This window comes from Gavia stellata, chromosome 8 (assembly GCF_030936135.1).
Source record: "Gavia stellata isolate bGavSte3 chromosome 8, bGavSte3.hap2, whole genome shotgun sequence".
Classification (NCBI taxonomy): domain Eukaryota; kingdom Metazoa; phylum Chordata; class Aves; order Gaviiformes; family Gaviidae; genus Gavia; species Gavia stellata.
Genome location: NC_082601.1, coordinates 8,107,680 through 8,124,603, shown reverse-complemented (window position 1 = coordinate 8,124,603; position 16,924 = coordinate 8,107,680). Strand labels below are relative to the sequence as shown.

Sequence of the window (16,924 nt, the reverse complement as noted above, 5' to 3'; positions counted from 1 at the left end):
AACCCCACAAAACGAACAAAAAACCCCAAAACCTAACCAACAAGCCTAGCCAATTCAAAAGCATTATTTAAAGAATTACAAGCGCTTGTTCCATCTCTAGTAATTAGTAGATAAAAGACATTTATTGAATTAATACACACTAACAAATTCAGAGGAAGGCACGAATCCAAGCAAAAACTGTGAAGGTAAGAAAGAGGTGAAGAGACAACCTTCTCCCTTTAAGTCTTACAGCAAGGTGATGACTTAAAGTTCCCTTTTCTCCTATAGCAACCCTGGACTGCATGAAGGTACAGATTTCCTAAGTATCTTCTGACCAGAATCAATACCAGGAATTCCAAGGCAAGAGCTGAAACAGGCACAAAGTGTGAAATTCTGCAACTTCATAAAAATTGCCAGAGTTCGATAGCAATGCCTGCTTGGGCTGCAGTTAAACAACTGGTAATTAGATGAATTCTCCAGCTACTAAGTAATCCAGGAAGTTTTTCAAGCACTGTCTAATTTTCTAAATTGTCATAAAAAGCAAACTGGAAGAATAACTCCCACCAGTCAGTATCATAGTGCCACACAAACGGCATGGGCTTAGTCAAACCATTGACTGAGAAATACAGCAGTGAGGGCTGTTGGTTGAACTAAGTTATAGCAATAGACTGACAGCTCTATGCAGTCCATCACTTTGCTTGAGGATTTATAAAAGTTTACTGACAGAAAAGTGCCAAGTCTTAGAAATGATGAAATATTTCAAGCTCTGGAAGGGAATAAACTTCACAGGCCACTCCGCTTGTTTTCCCCCTGACTCAAGTATCCTTCTGCCTTGTGCTTGTCACTTATTATCCCCAGCAGCTTTCAGTCATGGACACAAACTAGTCTTGATGAATTGCTCTGGATAATTCTTCTTCATAGTCTGTTCCCAGCCACTGCATCTTCTAAGGAAACTGAAACTTCTACGCCACGTACCTAGACATGCACCCACTGCACCATGTAACTCAAATGCAATGTTCCTTCCATGAAAAAATGGAAAAGATCTTCCAGGTCTTTATGTCTATAACAAAATTTAACACACCAAGATATAAATGTTCTGTATTTTCACACCGAAAATCTTTTAAAGTAATACAGAACTGCTTTTATAGTGGTAGGTACTCTGAAGTTAGTGTAGCTACCCAAAACCACAACAGAAGTCTTCTTTTCTGCACAAAAACCAGCTACTTTACACTTAATGCTTGTAGCAGCACCAACTCAGAGCTGTCATTATGTCTAATAACATGAGTCTTGCCATGGGGCCAAAAAGGACATTTCTGTGGTCAAAATAGAAATCTCAGCAGAAAATGTACACTGGCACTTTGTAGACATGATGTGAGAGATAAATGTTTGCTATTCTGAGAAACATGGCATACTGCTGTTTGCTCACTCCATGCCAGTGTAAATTTCAATGTCTACCAATTTCATCAGTTTCTTTCAAGTAACATAAACAAGAATTCAAAATACATCTTATATAGCTTTTTTATAAGAAACAAACTACCTACTTGCAATACCAGAAACCACAATCCCTCCCCCCCGACAAATTGTTAGGGATGGAGCGATGCAAACAAAGTAAGAAAATATAACTCAACAAATCCCTCAAGTCTGCACAGATTTACAAAGGAAAAAAAGGCAGGTAGAGAATTCTTTTTAGGGGCGACGCATGACTGTGGGGCCTTAACGCCTGTCATTTGCAGCTGGGCAAAGACATTTATTTGCAGACAACGAACGCACAATTCTAATTTTAAAATAATGTCAGGTTTTGCTCACTTTAAAGACTGATTTTTTTTTTCATTTAATACTCACTGTTAATTGCTTGAACTGAAGTTTACAAAACAAGTCTTTCTTTTTGCAGATTCCTTCAGAGGCCAACAGCTTTCAGAACATTAATCATGTTTTTTAGAAACAGTTTGAAGCCTGAAATCAATTGGAATGCACAAAACCTAGTGTTGCAGGGGTTTTTAAACTCCTTACACAAATGCACAAAATGAGCAAGACTATAGCAATTAGCTACAGAGCAGAGGCATCTCAAGAATAAACCAAAGACCTTCTTCAACAATATAGTATATTTAATATAAGGATATCAGAGCAAATGTACAAATATAGCAATAACCAAGAGTACATTGCATCCAAGTAGCATCTGGTAGTAAGGAAATGTGGTAAAAGAGAACAGGAATACAAATGTTCCTTGCCAACTTGTGCTGACAAATACAGTATTTCTCAGTGTATCAACTTATATTTTAGTAGAATTGCATAAATAATGAAATGTTAATTATGCCAGTTCAGACACACAGAAATCAAAGTGAGAATACATAAGATCCTATTGCACTGTTCTTTGGCACATGTGAACTATTTGGACCCTCATTCTTTTTTTTTTCAGAATAACAAGCTCTGACAATTAGAAGCTGAATAGCAATTAAAATAAGAAGCCTTAAAAATATGCCAACCACAGGAACAGATTTTTTTCCATAAAATGAGACTTTTTTCATTAGAGTGAACTGTAGCCACTTAAACTTGAGTATCTGCCAAAGAGCAAGAAGTTGTTCTGTTTTTCTTTTTGCACTCATTTTCAGACTGTGCTCATAGAATCTTTGCTGCTATGGAGTATCTTCTGTTTTCATGTCTATTAACTTCCACTTAATATGTCTGAAGTTAAACTTTTTATGTAGCAGTGACAAAGTAGCTGGCTTTTAAATATTTATAGAAACTCATCATTTTGTTGCTGGTAAATGAATGGAAGTACAAAGTAACTGCCATAATTTTATCCATAACATAACCACTCTTAAGAGATAATCATGGTAAAGAGATCAACACAGTTTTATCTTCCTTGCTTCTGTAGTACCAATACAAGTACAGATTCCAAAGAAACATCCATATGTTTAAAACTTACATACCTATAGTGATACTTTGCTATTTAGTTAAGCATTCATTCTCTTCTCCCACCCAATAATGAAATAGCTTTGTCACAAGAAGTTTGGATTTTCTTCCTATACTTGCAATATACGCATTTTTTTAGTCATTTAAACATTCGACTAGACACATCACATATTGTTATGAACCAGGTGCACAAAATTGTTTTTAAAGTTCCAGTTAGACTATCTGAATGTGTTAAGTCCTCTGTTACGATACAGTTAGCAACATGAATCACCGCTTTGAGTCACGCTGTTCATACTTCAATTCCTGAAGTGCTGCAGTTTAAAAATTGCTGATTTATGCCAATTAACTGACATTATTGACACTTACACTTGATAAAAGTTTTGACATGACATACAAGATGAGTTTATGATACAGGTAGAAGTTAATAAAACAAAGTGAAAATTGAGGATATTCAAGTTATTTTATGACTTAATGCATTTTAGAGCATTCATCCTCTGTAGTTTTCACAGTTTTAGAGTAAGTACCTTAAAGATGCCTGCTTAATGTAGTTACAAAATATGAGAAGTCCAAAATTTTTTTCATTAGACTCTAGGGCAATGAAAAATAGCTTATATAACTGAGAGGGGAATCATCAAGTGTTCCCAGTTTATAATCACGATTAGATTTGAAATGTAAAGAACTTGCCCATCATTATAGCCCAGATCACACAGAACTCATATCTAATAGTTGCATTAAGCTGTTAAAAAGCAATACTTTACATTTTGCTTTACATAATCTTAAAAACATGCAGCCTCTATTTAAAACAAACTTCAGTATGTTCTATATTATTGCAGTCAGACAAGCTGCCAACATGAACATAAAGGTTCCATGCTGTCCAAGCAGAAGAAACAGATCTTCAGCTACACTGAAGGGACAAATATGTATTTTTGTTTCACATATTTTGACTGTAAGAAGACAGACTTCTTGTTCTCTGAAGTTCAATTAGTCATTTCCTCTCAACTGGTAGTTACCCAATCTGAGCTTCATCATTCATATCCCATCTGTTCATATGACACCTTAATAATAGCTCTATCCAAGAATATAAATCAGAGCTATGATACGCAGTTCCATATCCTGTTATAAGCTCAGCCCACATGGTCAAAAGTTTCAGAAAAGGAGGGGAAAAAAAATAATTGTAGGCGTCTCAGTCACACCGACTCTCAGCAGCAAAGTCCAACCATGCAAAAACCACCACAGATTCTTTCCCATTTCATTTTTAAATGTTTCCCTTCTTCACAGTGAATCCTCTGCCTAGCATTTGAATCTCTGTCCATTTATCGAGGAAATCTGCTATTTTTTCCTAACAGAAAGCATCAGAATCTCATTGGGATGCATTGCACATGCTGCTACAATCTTCCTACTATTCGTAACTCTTGTGCAGTTGTAGGGTTAGCAATGGGCTTCAGACACAGTAGTATCTTTCATAAATAGAAGGGAACCACATAGTCTGGTCTCCACTAACAACCCTTTCATTTTGAGATGTATTAGCTTTAAAATAAAACTATGTTTTGCCATTAAAATGCAAACACAAAGAGCAAACCAGAAACCTTTGTGTGAGAACGTATCCTGGTAAGTGAATATGCATGCAGAGAAGAGAGCAAGAAGTCTATTGTGTTGCTTCACCTCAGGTGCACATAGGTCCAAAACCTTATCGTTGATCCCCACACAAAAGAGAACAAATGCAAGCACCTGAGGTTATACACAAAACCCATCACTGTGTTTGAAGCTTTCTTCTAAATGTAAAGAATCACATAATTTAAGGGACCACACAAAGCTGGATGAATCAGAACCCCAGAACCAGATACTCACAAGTTCGCATGCACTATCAGAACAGTCTTGCAAAGGTATCAAGCACCAAGCAAAGGTGCACTTACAGATTCTTACTAGAGCAAACCTTGGAAAGAAACCAGAAGTTAGCGAAAAACGGGTGAAGGAATTAAGCAAGAAACCCAAAACCTAGCACTATGAAAGTTCTGGTGAGGAAAGTTCTGCCTCTGGAAGGTCAGAAAGGATAATTTTTCAAACCTCAAAGAGCACAGAAAGAGTTCCTGGTTGTGTTGATGTCAAGAAGATTGGAACGAACTTTGCAAAGCAGAAGGAGAAGCAGATCTTTAAAACTTTATGCAGATGAGTTGATTGGAGAAGCAGAAGGAAACTGAGGCTAAGCTCATGTGGCATATGTCATACAGCCACACAAAAATAGTCTGCATCAGAAAGAAGTTAATACTATAACAGTTTCATAAGATGAGTTTCAGGGAAGGAAAAAATGTTTAAATTAAAATAATTTCTATTTCTGTGTGTCTGGGTTACATTCAGGTCACCCTTTTTGAAATGTTAGCAATATTAATGAAGCAAACAATACAGTTAAAGTTTCTTATATTAATTACGGCTACTTCAGCAAGGTATCTTTGCAAAGACAAAGAACCTAATTTTGAACTTGCAAGAATACCAATTAACAATACACTGGCATTTATCTAAGGTCTATATAACCAAGAATCCTACTAAGTCATACAGTCAGTGCTAGAGGTTTCTTGTAACTACAGAAATATTTTGCAATATCATCCTCCCTAAACTAGACAGTTCTGCTTCCTTACATGAAGGATTAAAACTTAAAGGGGTACAGCGATCCAACACAACTATCGCTTGCTTGTGGGGATAATTTAACTTTTTGATTAATTTTCAACAGCTATTTATCCAGAACAAAATAGTTAGAACTGCAGGTAACTTTTTCAGAACAAACTCCTTCACTTTTATATGCATTTTCCAAGACAAACAGTCAAAGCAGTAGCACTTCATTTCTTAAAACACTGAAAAATTTTGTTACTACTCAAACAAATTAAAGCTGTTTTTGTTAATGCAGTCTTTGGAACATGTTGTACAGAGGAAGCTCGCATCTTTCTTTCGCTAGTGTGGGTGTCCTGATATTCTTGGGATTCTCACCTACTCATGTGAGTCAGTTTTATATAACGCTACAACATATAATTTACCTCCCACTCACAAGCCAACACTTTAGCACTAACATCTTAACCAAGGGTTATTTAAGGAATCTGAACTTAGTACATCTTTATATAAAACTGCGCAAGCAACCATTACATTTGTGTGTCAGTAATCACAGCACGCAGTCCTAAAACTAGAACAAAGAGACCTGACTTCCTTGCAAAAATAATCAAGGTTGTTTCACCAAAAATAGAGCCTCAAAAGATTTAAGCTAGATGATACCCTTGCTCTTGAACTACGCTAGGTATTTAAAAAAAACCCTAAATAAAAAAACCCCCTCAATCTAATGTAAGATGTGCTAAATTACCACATCTGCAGTGTTAATGATTCTCTAAAGGAGTGTAGAGGGGAATGGTTGTGTTGCCTTATGCTTTTCTCCAACACTCAACATGTAACTGGAAAAAAAAAAAAATCTAAAATGCTTTATTAAGATTTGAAAGCTATGAGAGTACATTTACCAACATATTCTAGTATTTTAGCTTTGACAAATATGTGTGGAATAACACATATCAAAGGGGTCAAGTTGAAGGTTAAGCTTAGACACTTCAACAGATTTTTTAGAATATATTATTTGAACTGTTAACTGATAAAAATTCTAGTCAAGACAACACCTAACAGTGATAGTGAAAACTCTTTACTCATTCAGTCACTGGCTTCAGAGACAAATTGGTTCACCAGCTGACTCAATGCAAGAAAAATTGACTTCAGTTAACTGGAACAGTTGGAAAAACATCAACTAATTTCAACTACTGACAATCTAGGCTACAAACCTTAACCTCAGTATTAATCAGCATGACTGAAATAGCTGTGATTAACAGTAGCTCTTCCTTAGTATGTAGTCTAATGACTTTCAATGAAATTTAGGTACTTGGCATTACTTTTCCAATAAACTCTGCTTTCCCAAGTGACCCTCCCCCTGCAGTAATATGCACTGCAAGAGCTGCAAAAGAACTATTCTCTTCATGTCTTCCTCCTTTAAAGGTAGCTAAATCAGGCAACAGGGAAAATAATTACCTAGAAAAGTGTCTCATCACTGGTCTCTCCATTTTCAATAGTTCCCAGATTCAATGTCTTTTCCCTCTAGTACCCAAGCTCTCAAAACCAGTGTTTAGTTTTCTCCTACACTTCGTTCCTTCTCCATACCAATACTTCAAAATACTTTTGTACCTTCCAAATACTTCAAAATCAATCATCCATTCAACTGTTAACAGAATATCCCACTTCTTTTCTGACAAATATCTCTGAACTAAGCAATTCTGCTGACCTTTTCTACATTGCTTTATCTCCACTACTCTAACTTGTCCCCCCTTCAACACAGTACAAAGACATCATAAAGCACGTGGATTTAAATTGTTTACCCAGCTACCTTTGGGGTAGTTTTCTCTTCTGCCCATGTTCTTCCTCTCCTTCCAACTTCCTTTAAGTTAGTCAGAATTTGACTCATACTTGTTTAAGACCTTACTTTTTCCTCACTTGCATTAAAGCAACTTGTCTGATATAGTCAAAACTGATCACTTCCCTTCTGCCCTCTCCCTGATGCTTATAGTTAAGCACAACGGTTTTTCTTTGTGGACTCTCCCGCTGCAAACTTTCACTGCACACAACTAACATTAAACTCATTTCCCCCTCTCTCCATCATTGTTGTCAACCTATTACCTACACTTGTAGTCTTTATCTCACTTGGCTGTTCTCTTCCATTCTAACAAATTGTGCCCTATATTTCTAAAAGTCTGTATTTTCGTCTCTATTCCTGTTGCTAAAACTCACATTTAAGCCCAGGTAATTTCTGAGATTACTACCATTGCTTTTTTCTGTTCTTTAATCTTTTTTTTAACCCCACACAGTTCCTCTCCAGAGTGACATTCTACGTTCACTTACTGACAATGCATTTTTTGTTCCATTTGAATTACTTCCCAGTTCCTCCAGCACCACTTCCAAACAAGCCTCCCTGGCCATGAAAGCTCTCCAGAATTTGGCTCAATCTCTCATTCATACTTCCTGCATCTGAACCTCATTCTGTGAGCTAGCATCTTCATTTAATCGTATCTCTCCCTCTCCCCCTCCTTTGGCACTTCTCAGATGTGAAATGTACTCCGAAACATTACAAACTAACATCTTTATAAAAAGAAACCTTTCTTTAAAAACACAGTCCTCACAGAGCTACTCCATATTTAATTGCTGAAATGTATTAAATTAACTGTTTGATCCTCTACATATTCATTAAATACCCATTTTTTATTCCATTATTTTTCCCCAAGGATTACTTTTCAGGTTTGTTTTGTAAGACTGGAAACAACTGCTCATCTATTATGATGCAGATTTTAAGGACTCAGATTTATCACAAAATTGTAATCATTTCATATATCTAAAATGAGTTGCTGAATATGTTGGAATAAAAGAAGATTTCTTTCTTACTCTAGTAAGAGACTTTTGCCTTGTTTCAAACATCTCTTTCAGACTATCTAACCACAGTCTACTGAGACTAGAGACAGAAATCATATTAAAAAGTTAGAATTATTTTTATTCCCAGTTCTCTCTGATCTGAAAATCTACAAATAATGGAGACACTTGTTAATGGCACTCAATGCTTCAAGTCACCAAGTACAAATTAAAATAAAAATGAAGCATTCATAGAAATATTCCTAGACATGACTAAAAAGACCGACCAAACAAAAACCTCAAAACCAAATGTGAACAGAATTTCATCTTCTAACACGCAAATTTAATTAATTTGGCATCTATCAAAGTCAGTGTGACAAAAACAGAGTAAGTAGATCTCCCAAAATAGACTATGATTAACTTTACCCTGTCCGGTTTTGAATTTATCTTCTTTATGTTAAATTCTGAACTCTCCATCTTAAGATCAAATTGGTTACAAGTTTAATAATGAGAACTCAGATTAACTCCAGTCTCACAACAACAGTAATATTACAACATCTGCAGTCATTAAAAGGTATTGTGTTTGGTACTTACACCAGTTCTACATCCTTATCTGCAACATACAAGAACAATAGATAGAGTTTGTTATGTGCTTACAAGGAAACAGAATGCTCACTAAGATTTTCAGCAACTTACTCAAAACAAAATGGCCCAATATGAATAAAACTTGAAGAAAAATTCTTCTTATAAATGTTCTCCATAAATACTAGTGTCAAAAACAATACACTGATAATTACCAAATAACTATAGCTCCATAAAATATGAACTCCCCGTGTCAACCATTTCTGTTACATTTCTCATCCTTTAGAAATTAATGGTTAATGTTTTCACTGCATAAATGAAGTTGTACACTACTTGCTTAAGTTCAACTAAGGCATTAAGTAAACTAACAGACTGTAGCTTTGTGAGGACTTAAAACAGAGATGAAAACAGTGAAGCAAAATTCAACTGAAAATAACGATGCCACATCTCCTGTAAGAGAACTACTGAGAAGTAATACTGGGGGACAGTCCAACAGTGGCCTGTAAAACATTTTTGTTAAAGTATTCCTTTAAACCATGTAGCTGATTCTGAAAGAGATTATTTTAGACAATCCTAAAAAGCAGTTGGTCTTGCATTTAATCACAACATAGACTTGCAGCAACCTATGACCTTTCAAACAAAGGACAGAAAAAATAAGACATAGACAGTAACAGATATGTAAACATGCATCTAGCTTAGTGCTTCAAAATGGAAATGGAAGAAAAATGTATTTTCTTCTCTAAAATTTTCTTATTCATAGCTTCTATCAAAGATAAGACACTGAAGAAAAGAAATACACTGAAAAAGCAAATAAATCAGTAATCATGGATCAAAAAATAGTAAAGATAAAAGCAAAGTAAAACAAAAGCTCTGGTAATTTAAAAAGGCAATACAAGACAGAAAGCAACAGTGGCATTATACAGAAGGAGAAAGAAAGATTAATAGACAACATAAAAACCAGAACCAAACTCAATAAAAATGACAAAAGTAAGAGTAAAATGGAAAAATAATTAAACAAAAGTGCAAAAGGACCTACTGTTCTAGCACAAACTAAAATGTGCTTAGAAGCAAACGTAGACTGAACATATTTTCTCTTATTATATCAGCTTCCAAAAGCTAGAAATAGAACTCCCTTAGACAGTCAACTCAAATGGAAGTTATACCTTTCATACTATTCAAAGGCTAATACAGAAAAAAATCACCTGATTCAGGCTATCTAGTCCAGAGTCTAGAAAAAGAAAGCTTAACCTCTTCCTCAAGGTCTAAAAAATTCTATTAAAAGACACATTTCCACACACCCCACCCCTGCTGAATGCACTGGACATGCAGACTATAGGGTGTTTTTTTTATGTTCAGGCAGGCTGAATGAGATACAACAAAGCAGATTCAGAATAAGGACTTCTGAGAACTCAAGAATTTTGAATTTCAAGGGGAAAAAAATGTTAGTCTACTGTGATGCACAGACATCTAGACTCAATTTCTGTGCATTCTCATCACTCCTTCCTACTACCATCCTAGAAAGTTAAAGAAATTTGTGTAGAAATTTGCCCAAGAATTTAAATACGACTTGTATCTGAAATTCCTGGCCCTACAAAGGACTATACCGTGCCTGGGAATTGTAAACATTTCTATTTGCTTCCTGCCCAAGAGCTATCATTTCTATGATTCAACTGCTAAAACCTAAGCAGACTGTATATACTCTGCCTTTCCAGGGAGGAACTGGAGCTAGAACCATTTAGCTGTGTTCATAAGCTCTGAGGAAATTTTGATGTGACCCTCTGTTTTTCTGGTCTACTTTGAGCAGGGGGTGGAAATTAATTTCTATGAAGAACAATAAGTCTTTGAACTAAAACTCTGTTTTAATTAACAAAGAATTAACTATGCATTTCTCCTGTGTAGCTTGCAAAAAGTCAGAGACACAGTCAGTGGAAAAAAATGTACTATTTTGAAGTGCAGCCAACTGACTTGTTATTACAATAGGGGACACTTGCAATCCATTCTCTAAAGATCTCACTATCATGATTCTCTCTGTAGCCTACTACCCAAAACAACATTAAACGCTATGTAACTTTTTCTTACTCTAGAAAATGAGTGCCTAACAAAACAAATACCCTTTTATTAAAACTGATAGCTCTTAATGCCGGATACAAACTCTGCATATCATGTTAGTGCCATCCATCGTCATTTACCACTTTTTTTATTGTGTCTATACTCAATAAACAACGTTAAGCCAGCATGTATGGGAAACTAAAAATCATAACCTCCAGAACATATAAATATAAGTTAATGTATTACCTCTAAAACTTATAAAGGTACTATTAAAAAGCAAAAGTTATCTATAAATCAACAGTGGATTCTGGTAAATGTATCAATAAGCATTTCAATATTTAGATAAATTTATATAAAATATATTTTTTTTTGCCAGAAAATAGAAGTTACAATGTTAATGCACTTGAACCATACGTAAGAAAGCAAGAAGAAAACACAGCAGGAAACTAGATTAGAATTGTATGGTTTGAGCATACAATTATAATGGAAAAGCTTATTTCATGAGTGGTAAATACCTTCAAGTCCTCTTTCGCATCCACAAGCAAGACAGCTTAAACAAATGGTTCTGCCAACATTTAGAAAAAAAATAACTGTGTGTCTGAAAGCATCTTTTTCAGATACGGTCAACAAGGCAAGCAACGCTAAATAATGATGTTTGCAAGTCCACGCTGACAGTTTTTTTATAAAACTTGATAAAGCATTTAGTGATATGGTTTGTACATGTTACCCAGTAGCCAGAGAGTGAACTTTCAAACAATAGCATGTCTCTGACTTTTACAGTATATTCAGGTGAGCAAATTGTTTGTAATACAAGACAGGTATCTCACACTTCTATAAAGAGAGGATATGAAACAAGAATACAGGGTAGAAAGAGATTGTGAGTTTCCAAGTACTATGTTAGTGAACAGTAACAGTAAAAGTAATTAATATCCAAAGAGACAGGTGGGCTCAAAAGAGATTGAATACAATCCTTGTCAGTACAGTCAAGCCATTTGCCCATATGTCTCTGCATCTTGGATATTTTGCCCAAACTTCTACCACTTTTTCCAGAGTATTGTGCTTTGACACTCCCACCTCCTCTTCAGTAACACCTGACCCATTGGCTGGTGACTTCTCAGTATTGTTTAGGCCTTCATTCTCAAGTCAGACTCCTCCTGCACACTTCATATATTTTACATGGAAGAATAAAAAAAATTACACTCTGCTGCTCAGAGCAACTAAACCCAATAAGCAAGATCACATCTTTACTTTAAGGTTTTCAATTTATGCCTCTTCACTTGCAATTAGGCTACCCTTGAGCTCTTAGGAAATTGGGATTTGTCCACATCTGCCCAAACTATGACTAATAATCAGCAAAGAGCAAACAGAGAGAATTGCTCACCTCCACCTCCCAACAGAGTACACACAACTGACCCTAACAACCCTAAATATTTCCTAAGCCCATTGCTAAGAGTTTATGCTCCTGGAAGGGACAAGTTTGTTGCTTTCTATTTACGAGACAGTTTAAAGCACATACAAGTAAATAAATATGTATTAACACTGTTTTTAAAAGTAACTTACACTTTTCCTGGAAGAAAAGCATAAAAAACTCCAATAGTTTTCAAGAACAGAATTTGTGTGCACCCACCTATTCTGCACATTAATGTTTGAGGTTATAAATAAAGACCAAACATTGTTTCCATCCCTAGGTACCTATTCCCGAGTGCACTTTTGAAGAATAATCTCTAGTAAGGAATAAGCAGCCATGCATTTATTTACCTTTAAGGCATGTCTGTGATCTAAAAGGTATCTTAGCATATGTTGAACTATACACTGTCTTGTTGGCTCCAAAATTATTATTTCCTAGAAAAGTGTTAGGCAGTCTGTTAGTCTAGACAATGTCTTTGGAGCACCTACTGAAAAAGCCTTTGATTAATTTACTAATGAATCAAAAGCACAAATCACAACTGCAGATTTATTTAATGCTCTGGGAAAAGACAAGGGAATTAATAGCTTACTTCCAGCCCCTTCCATGCAAGAAATAAAAGTTTGTTCTAATAATAACACCCTTTTCACGCTGGGTGCTTGTCTAACCTAAGGTAATATAAACTGAATCTCTTCAGCCAACAATAGAGCACTTTCTCTACACCAGTTTCTGCCACTACGGCAAAGCATGGATTAAGTGATGACTGCAAAGGGAGCATATAGCCTTAGGGAGAGAAGAAAGAAGAGCTGAGATGCACATACTGCTTACTTCAAGTGTCCTATGTTTATGTATTTTTAAAACTAGAAAAGACACTTTTATGGAAAAGTACCAGACCCTGCTAAAATATACCACTGGGAATACTGAAAGAAGGCTTAAATCATTACGGAGTACACAAAAGGGAAAGACTTGGGTGAACCAAGGGCTGACAAACTAATAAGAAAATTCAGCTACAAGCAGCAGAGGTTCTTGTTCTCTGTTTTGGAACAGACAGAAGATTAGATCTGCCTGAGCAAGGAACAGATCTTAAAAAATACTCTTCAGGAAAGTTTGACTTAATAAATTTTACTATATATAGAGGCTGGCTGAGAGTGTGCACACAATTCCTCAATTTGACCCACCTGACACATAGAATTTGCAATGCTAAGGATTCCTCACAATCACGATGAAAATACTTTCACACGCATGCCACAGTAAAACAATCAGTGCCATATTACTCAACAGTCTTAACTAAGGTTTTCAAGAAAAGAAAACAACATGAATCCCATAATCCTAATGAAAATAATATCATTCCCTCCTTGACAGAGAGTCATTAGACTGGGTACTCCAAACCTTTTTAGATACTTCTTCCAAGCAATTGTTACTTCTCAAACAAAAATAAGAAAGAAATATCGGATTAAAATTTATCTAGTCCTACAGTTAAGCTGCTTCCTGAGGAGCCTCTATATTATAAAACAGGCTGCAAAAGATTATGCTGCTTTCAAATACATTCACTAACCTACGCTAATTAACATTAAAAGAAACTACATGCATTTAATGTCTTCTGTTATTTCACTATTTGTATATACAAATGCACCTCAATTGCATACTATATAAACCTCACTTCCCCTTATTAGAATCAGATCAACTGAGATATGGCAGCCAAGGGCTTTGGATGTATTAAATTCAATTCTAATGTAGACTTTGCCATCTATTCTATCAAAGTCTTAGCGATCCATTAAAACTGTATGCTTTCGTTCTCACAGTCACACTGTGCCGCTGGAAATTGCCTAATATGAGCAGCGGTCACAGAGAAGTTAATGCCAAAACAGCATAAAGCTTTTTCAATCTCAAACTTGCATGTTAATGACTGGGCTCGTCTTTCTACTCTGCTACCTAATCTGGCACCATAAAACAGCTGGTTTGCTTCACTCCCTGAAGACAGCAATGTTGTAATTGCCAAAGGTTTTTGGCCAAAGGAATAAAATTAAAGTGAAAATCTTCAGAGGAAATTTTAATTGATCAAAAGTTTGATATAATTGCCAGAATTGATGATAAACATTTCCTTCCCAATTTTTCACCTTTAGAGAAAGAGATGCACATTTCTTTTCTCCTGCAAAAAAAAAAGTCACAAATGTCAGCAAGCAACCCCCTTAGACCCTAAGACTCTTTTTCCGAGCAAAATGAAATGATCGGAAACTAACTTCATCCTTCTTTAACAACCTAAGCTAAAATAATTTAATTTGTGCCAGACCTCTAAAATGTCATTACTTTCCAAAAGAACAACATACAAGAGTTTCATGGCTTTAGGTTGCAATTGCCTAAATTAAAATTTATAAACGTGGAAATAGCATTTCCCTTCCCTCTTCTTTGCTCGGGTAACTCAGTAACAGGATCTTACTCAGCAAAGTATTTCCAGCCTCTGCTGCATAAACTATTTCTCTGATTTATCAGGTACTTAATTGTTGAATGTCTGCTCTATCAGTGGCTGCACTTGCTAACTGAGCACTCTGCAAGACTTCTGCTCTGCTGTTGTAGCTCAGTGAGTTCCAGAACACCCTGATTACATGCCAGAATTGTACCAAGTTTAAAATAGAATACCACACAGATGCATCAAAATCTGTTAGTCATTCTCTTAACAGCTCTACCACGCCATTAAGAACTGAAGAAACAAATGTGAATTAACTTATTTTAAGAATTCTCCATTAACATGACAAAAAGGATGGTCCTACTGATATCAACCTCCTCTTACGTGAGATCTTTGATACTACAATCCTCTTTCACATAATGCATTATTAAACATTTCTTCATCCTCTGGGGAAAAAATGAAACCACCTCTCATTTTAAACCACATTATCTTATAGTTTAAGAAAAATTTATGTAATATAACTTACCTAAAAGCTGCTGGTATTGCACAGTCTTTATAAAAAGTAATTTATGTTTACCGAAAATAATTATTTTTAGCATATGATACAATAAGGATTTTACCTGCCACTTCTCTGAAGTGCAAATATGATGCCTTTCTCCTGAAAAGGAAGCAGTTTCTTTCTCAGTCTTTCAGGTAGAAAGGACAGCTTAGCATCAACATTTTCTGAATAAGAATCTTCAAGTGTAGGTGTTTCCTGGAATGTACTAGCCATGTTGAACCTAAGGGAAACAAAACAAAACAAAAGATGTCTTACTTAAAAGACAGGTCTGCAATACATTACAGAATAAAGCTTCATGAAACAATAATTATCACTCCATCTTGAAATATTCAATATCTATAGAACTCTTCAAGCCTTGAGAATTCTCCCTAGAAAGCAAAAAAATAATGCAGATGATGGAGGAAAAGCCCACCACCTCAGCATCAATAAAAAATTCTAATTATTCCAGTATGAACAGGTCAGCATGTATCACTTCCTCAATGCTATGAAACAGTTATTTAAGACAGTTCCCTATTCATGGATTACAGTTATTGGCCATTCAAATAGAGCTAACTTGTAAACATTGAAATATATCTCTTTTAGTAAACATTTTCAAAAAAGTTACAGAAAAAAAGGTTATTTAACCTTCTGATGACAGAACTAACAGTCCTCTAAGATTTTTAATCCCAAGAATCAAATCAGGAAAAAAGGGCAAAATATGCCCAGTCTGGGGGAAGGGGTATGTGTGTGTGTGTGTGAAGAGTAATGAACTTTATTCTCCTCAGAAAGAAACAATCTTAAACCACAGAATTAATCAATTAAAATTCTCATACTGTGCTTCAGACTAAAAATGTGGATTCTTCATTCATTTTTGTCCAAGGGGACAGGGTCAGAGAAGAAATACTAGCTTTTGTTCTCTTATAACTTCAATTGACTTTAAACAAACAAACAGTTAAAAAGTTCAGTAGCAGTGGGCTGACTAAACATGAGGAAAGCAACAAACCTTTACATTAAAGCATTATCTAATTATTTTGGATTCATGGCCTGTGTGAGGAGCAAGATTACCTTAACGATCATAGGAACAAAGAATATCAGCCAAAATATGCTTCCTGTATTGTTAACAGTAGACATTGTACCACTAGGTTTGACAGTAAAATTCTGAACATGTTGCACTTGGATTTTTTTTTGATACTGACATATTTCTGAAGCAACTCGGAAGAAGTCAGATGTGATTTGGCAGGATGAACCATTAATATTCACAAGAAGACATGTGCTGAGCTAAACGGTCATTCACGTCAAATATCTCCAGGGCAAAGTAACCCGTTGTTTTACACTGACGGGTTACAAAGTAACATAGAATTGGGGACAATGCAAATGGTTAAAGTAATCAACATAATAAAGCACAGTAATGGAAAACAGAGTTTGCAACAGTTTCCTTCTATTGTCATGGAGTACAGGTGAGGAGGTAAAACAAACACATTGATTCAGATGAAACTATATGCCACACTGAAAGAACAGCACCTCTGTATTCCTAAAGAATTCCATTTATGAAATTTAGCTAAAAAACTTGATGTACACTCTTTCAGCTGAAGTTACATTCTCTTCAGTGAAGACAATCTAGCTACAGATACAGTGCAGT

General features: G+C 35.5%; 1 protein-coding gene across 1 annotated transcript in view; it reads right to left on the bottom strand.

Moving 5' to 3' along the window:
• The window catches only part of ZRANB3 (zinc finger RANBP2-type containing 3), a 46,882-nt gene extending 31,363 nt beyond the window's left edge, over nt 1–15,519 (bottom strand). The window contains exon 1 of the mRNA XM_059820340.1: nt 15,368–15,519. Coding sequence (XP_059676323.1) covers nt 15,368–15,519 — 152 coding nt within the window. The remainder of the gene's footprint in view (nt 1–15,367) is intronic.
• Between the last annotated feature and the right edge of the window lie 1,405 nt (nt 15,520–16,924).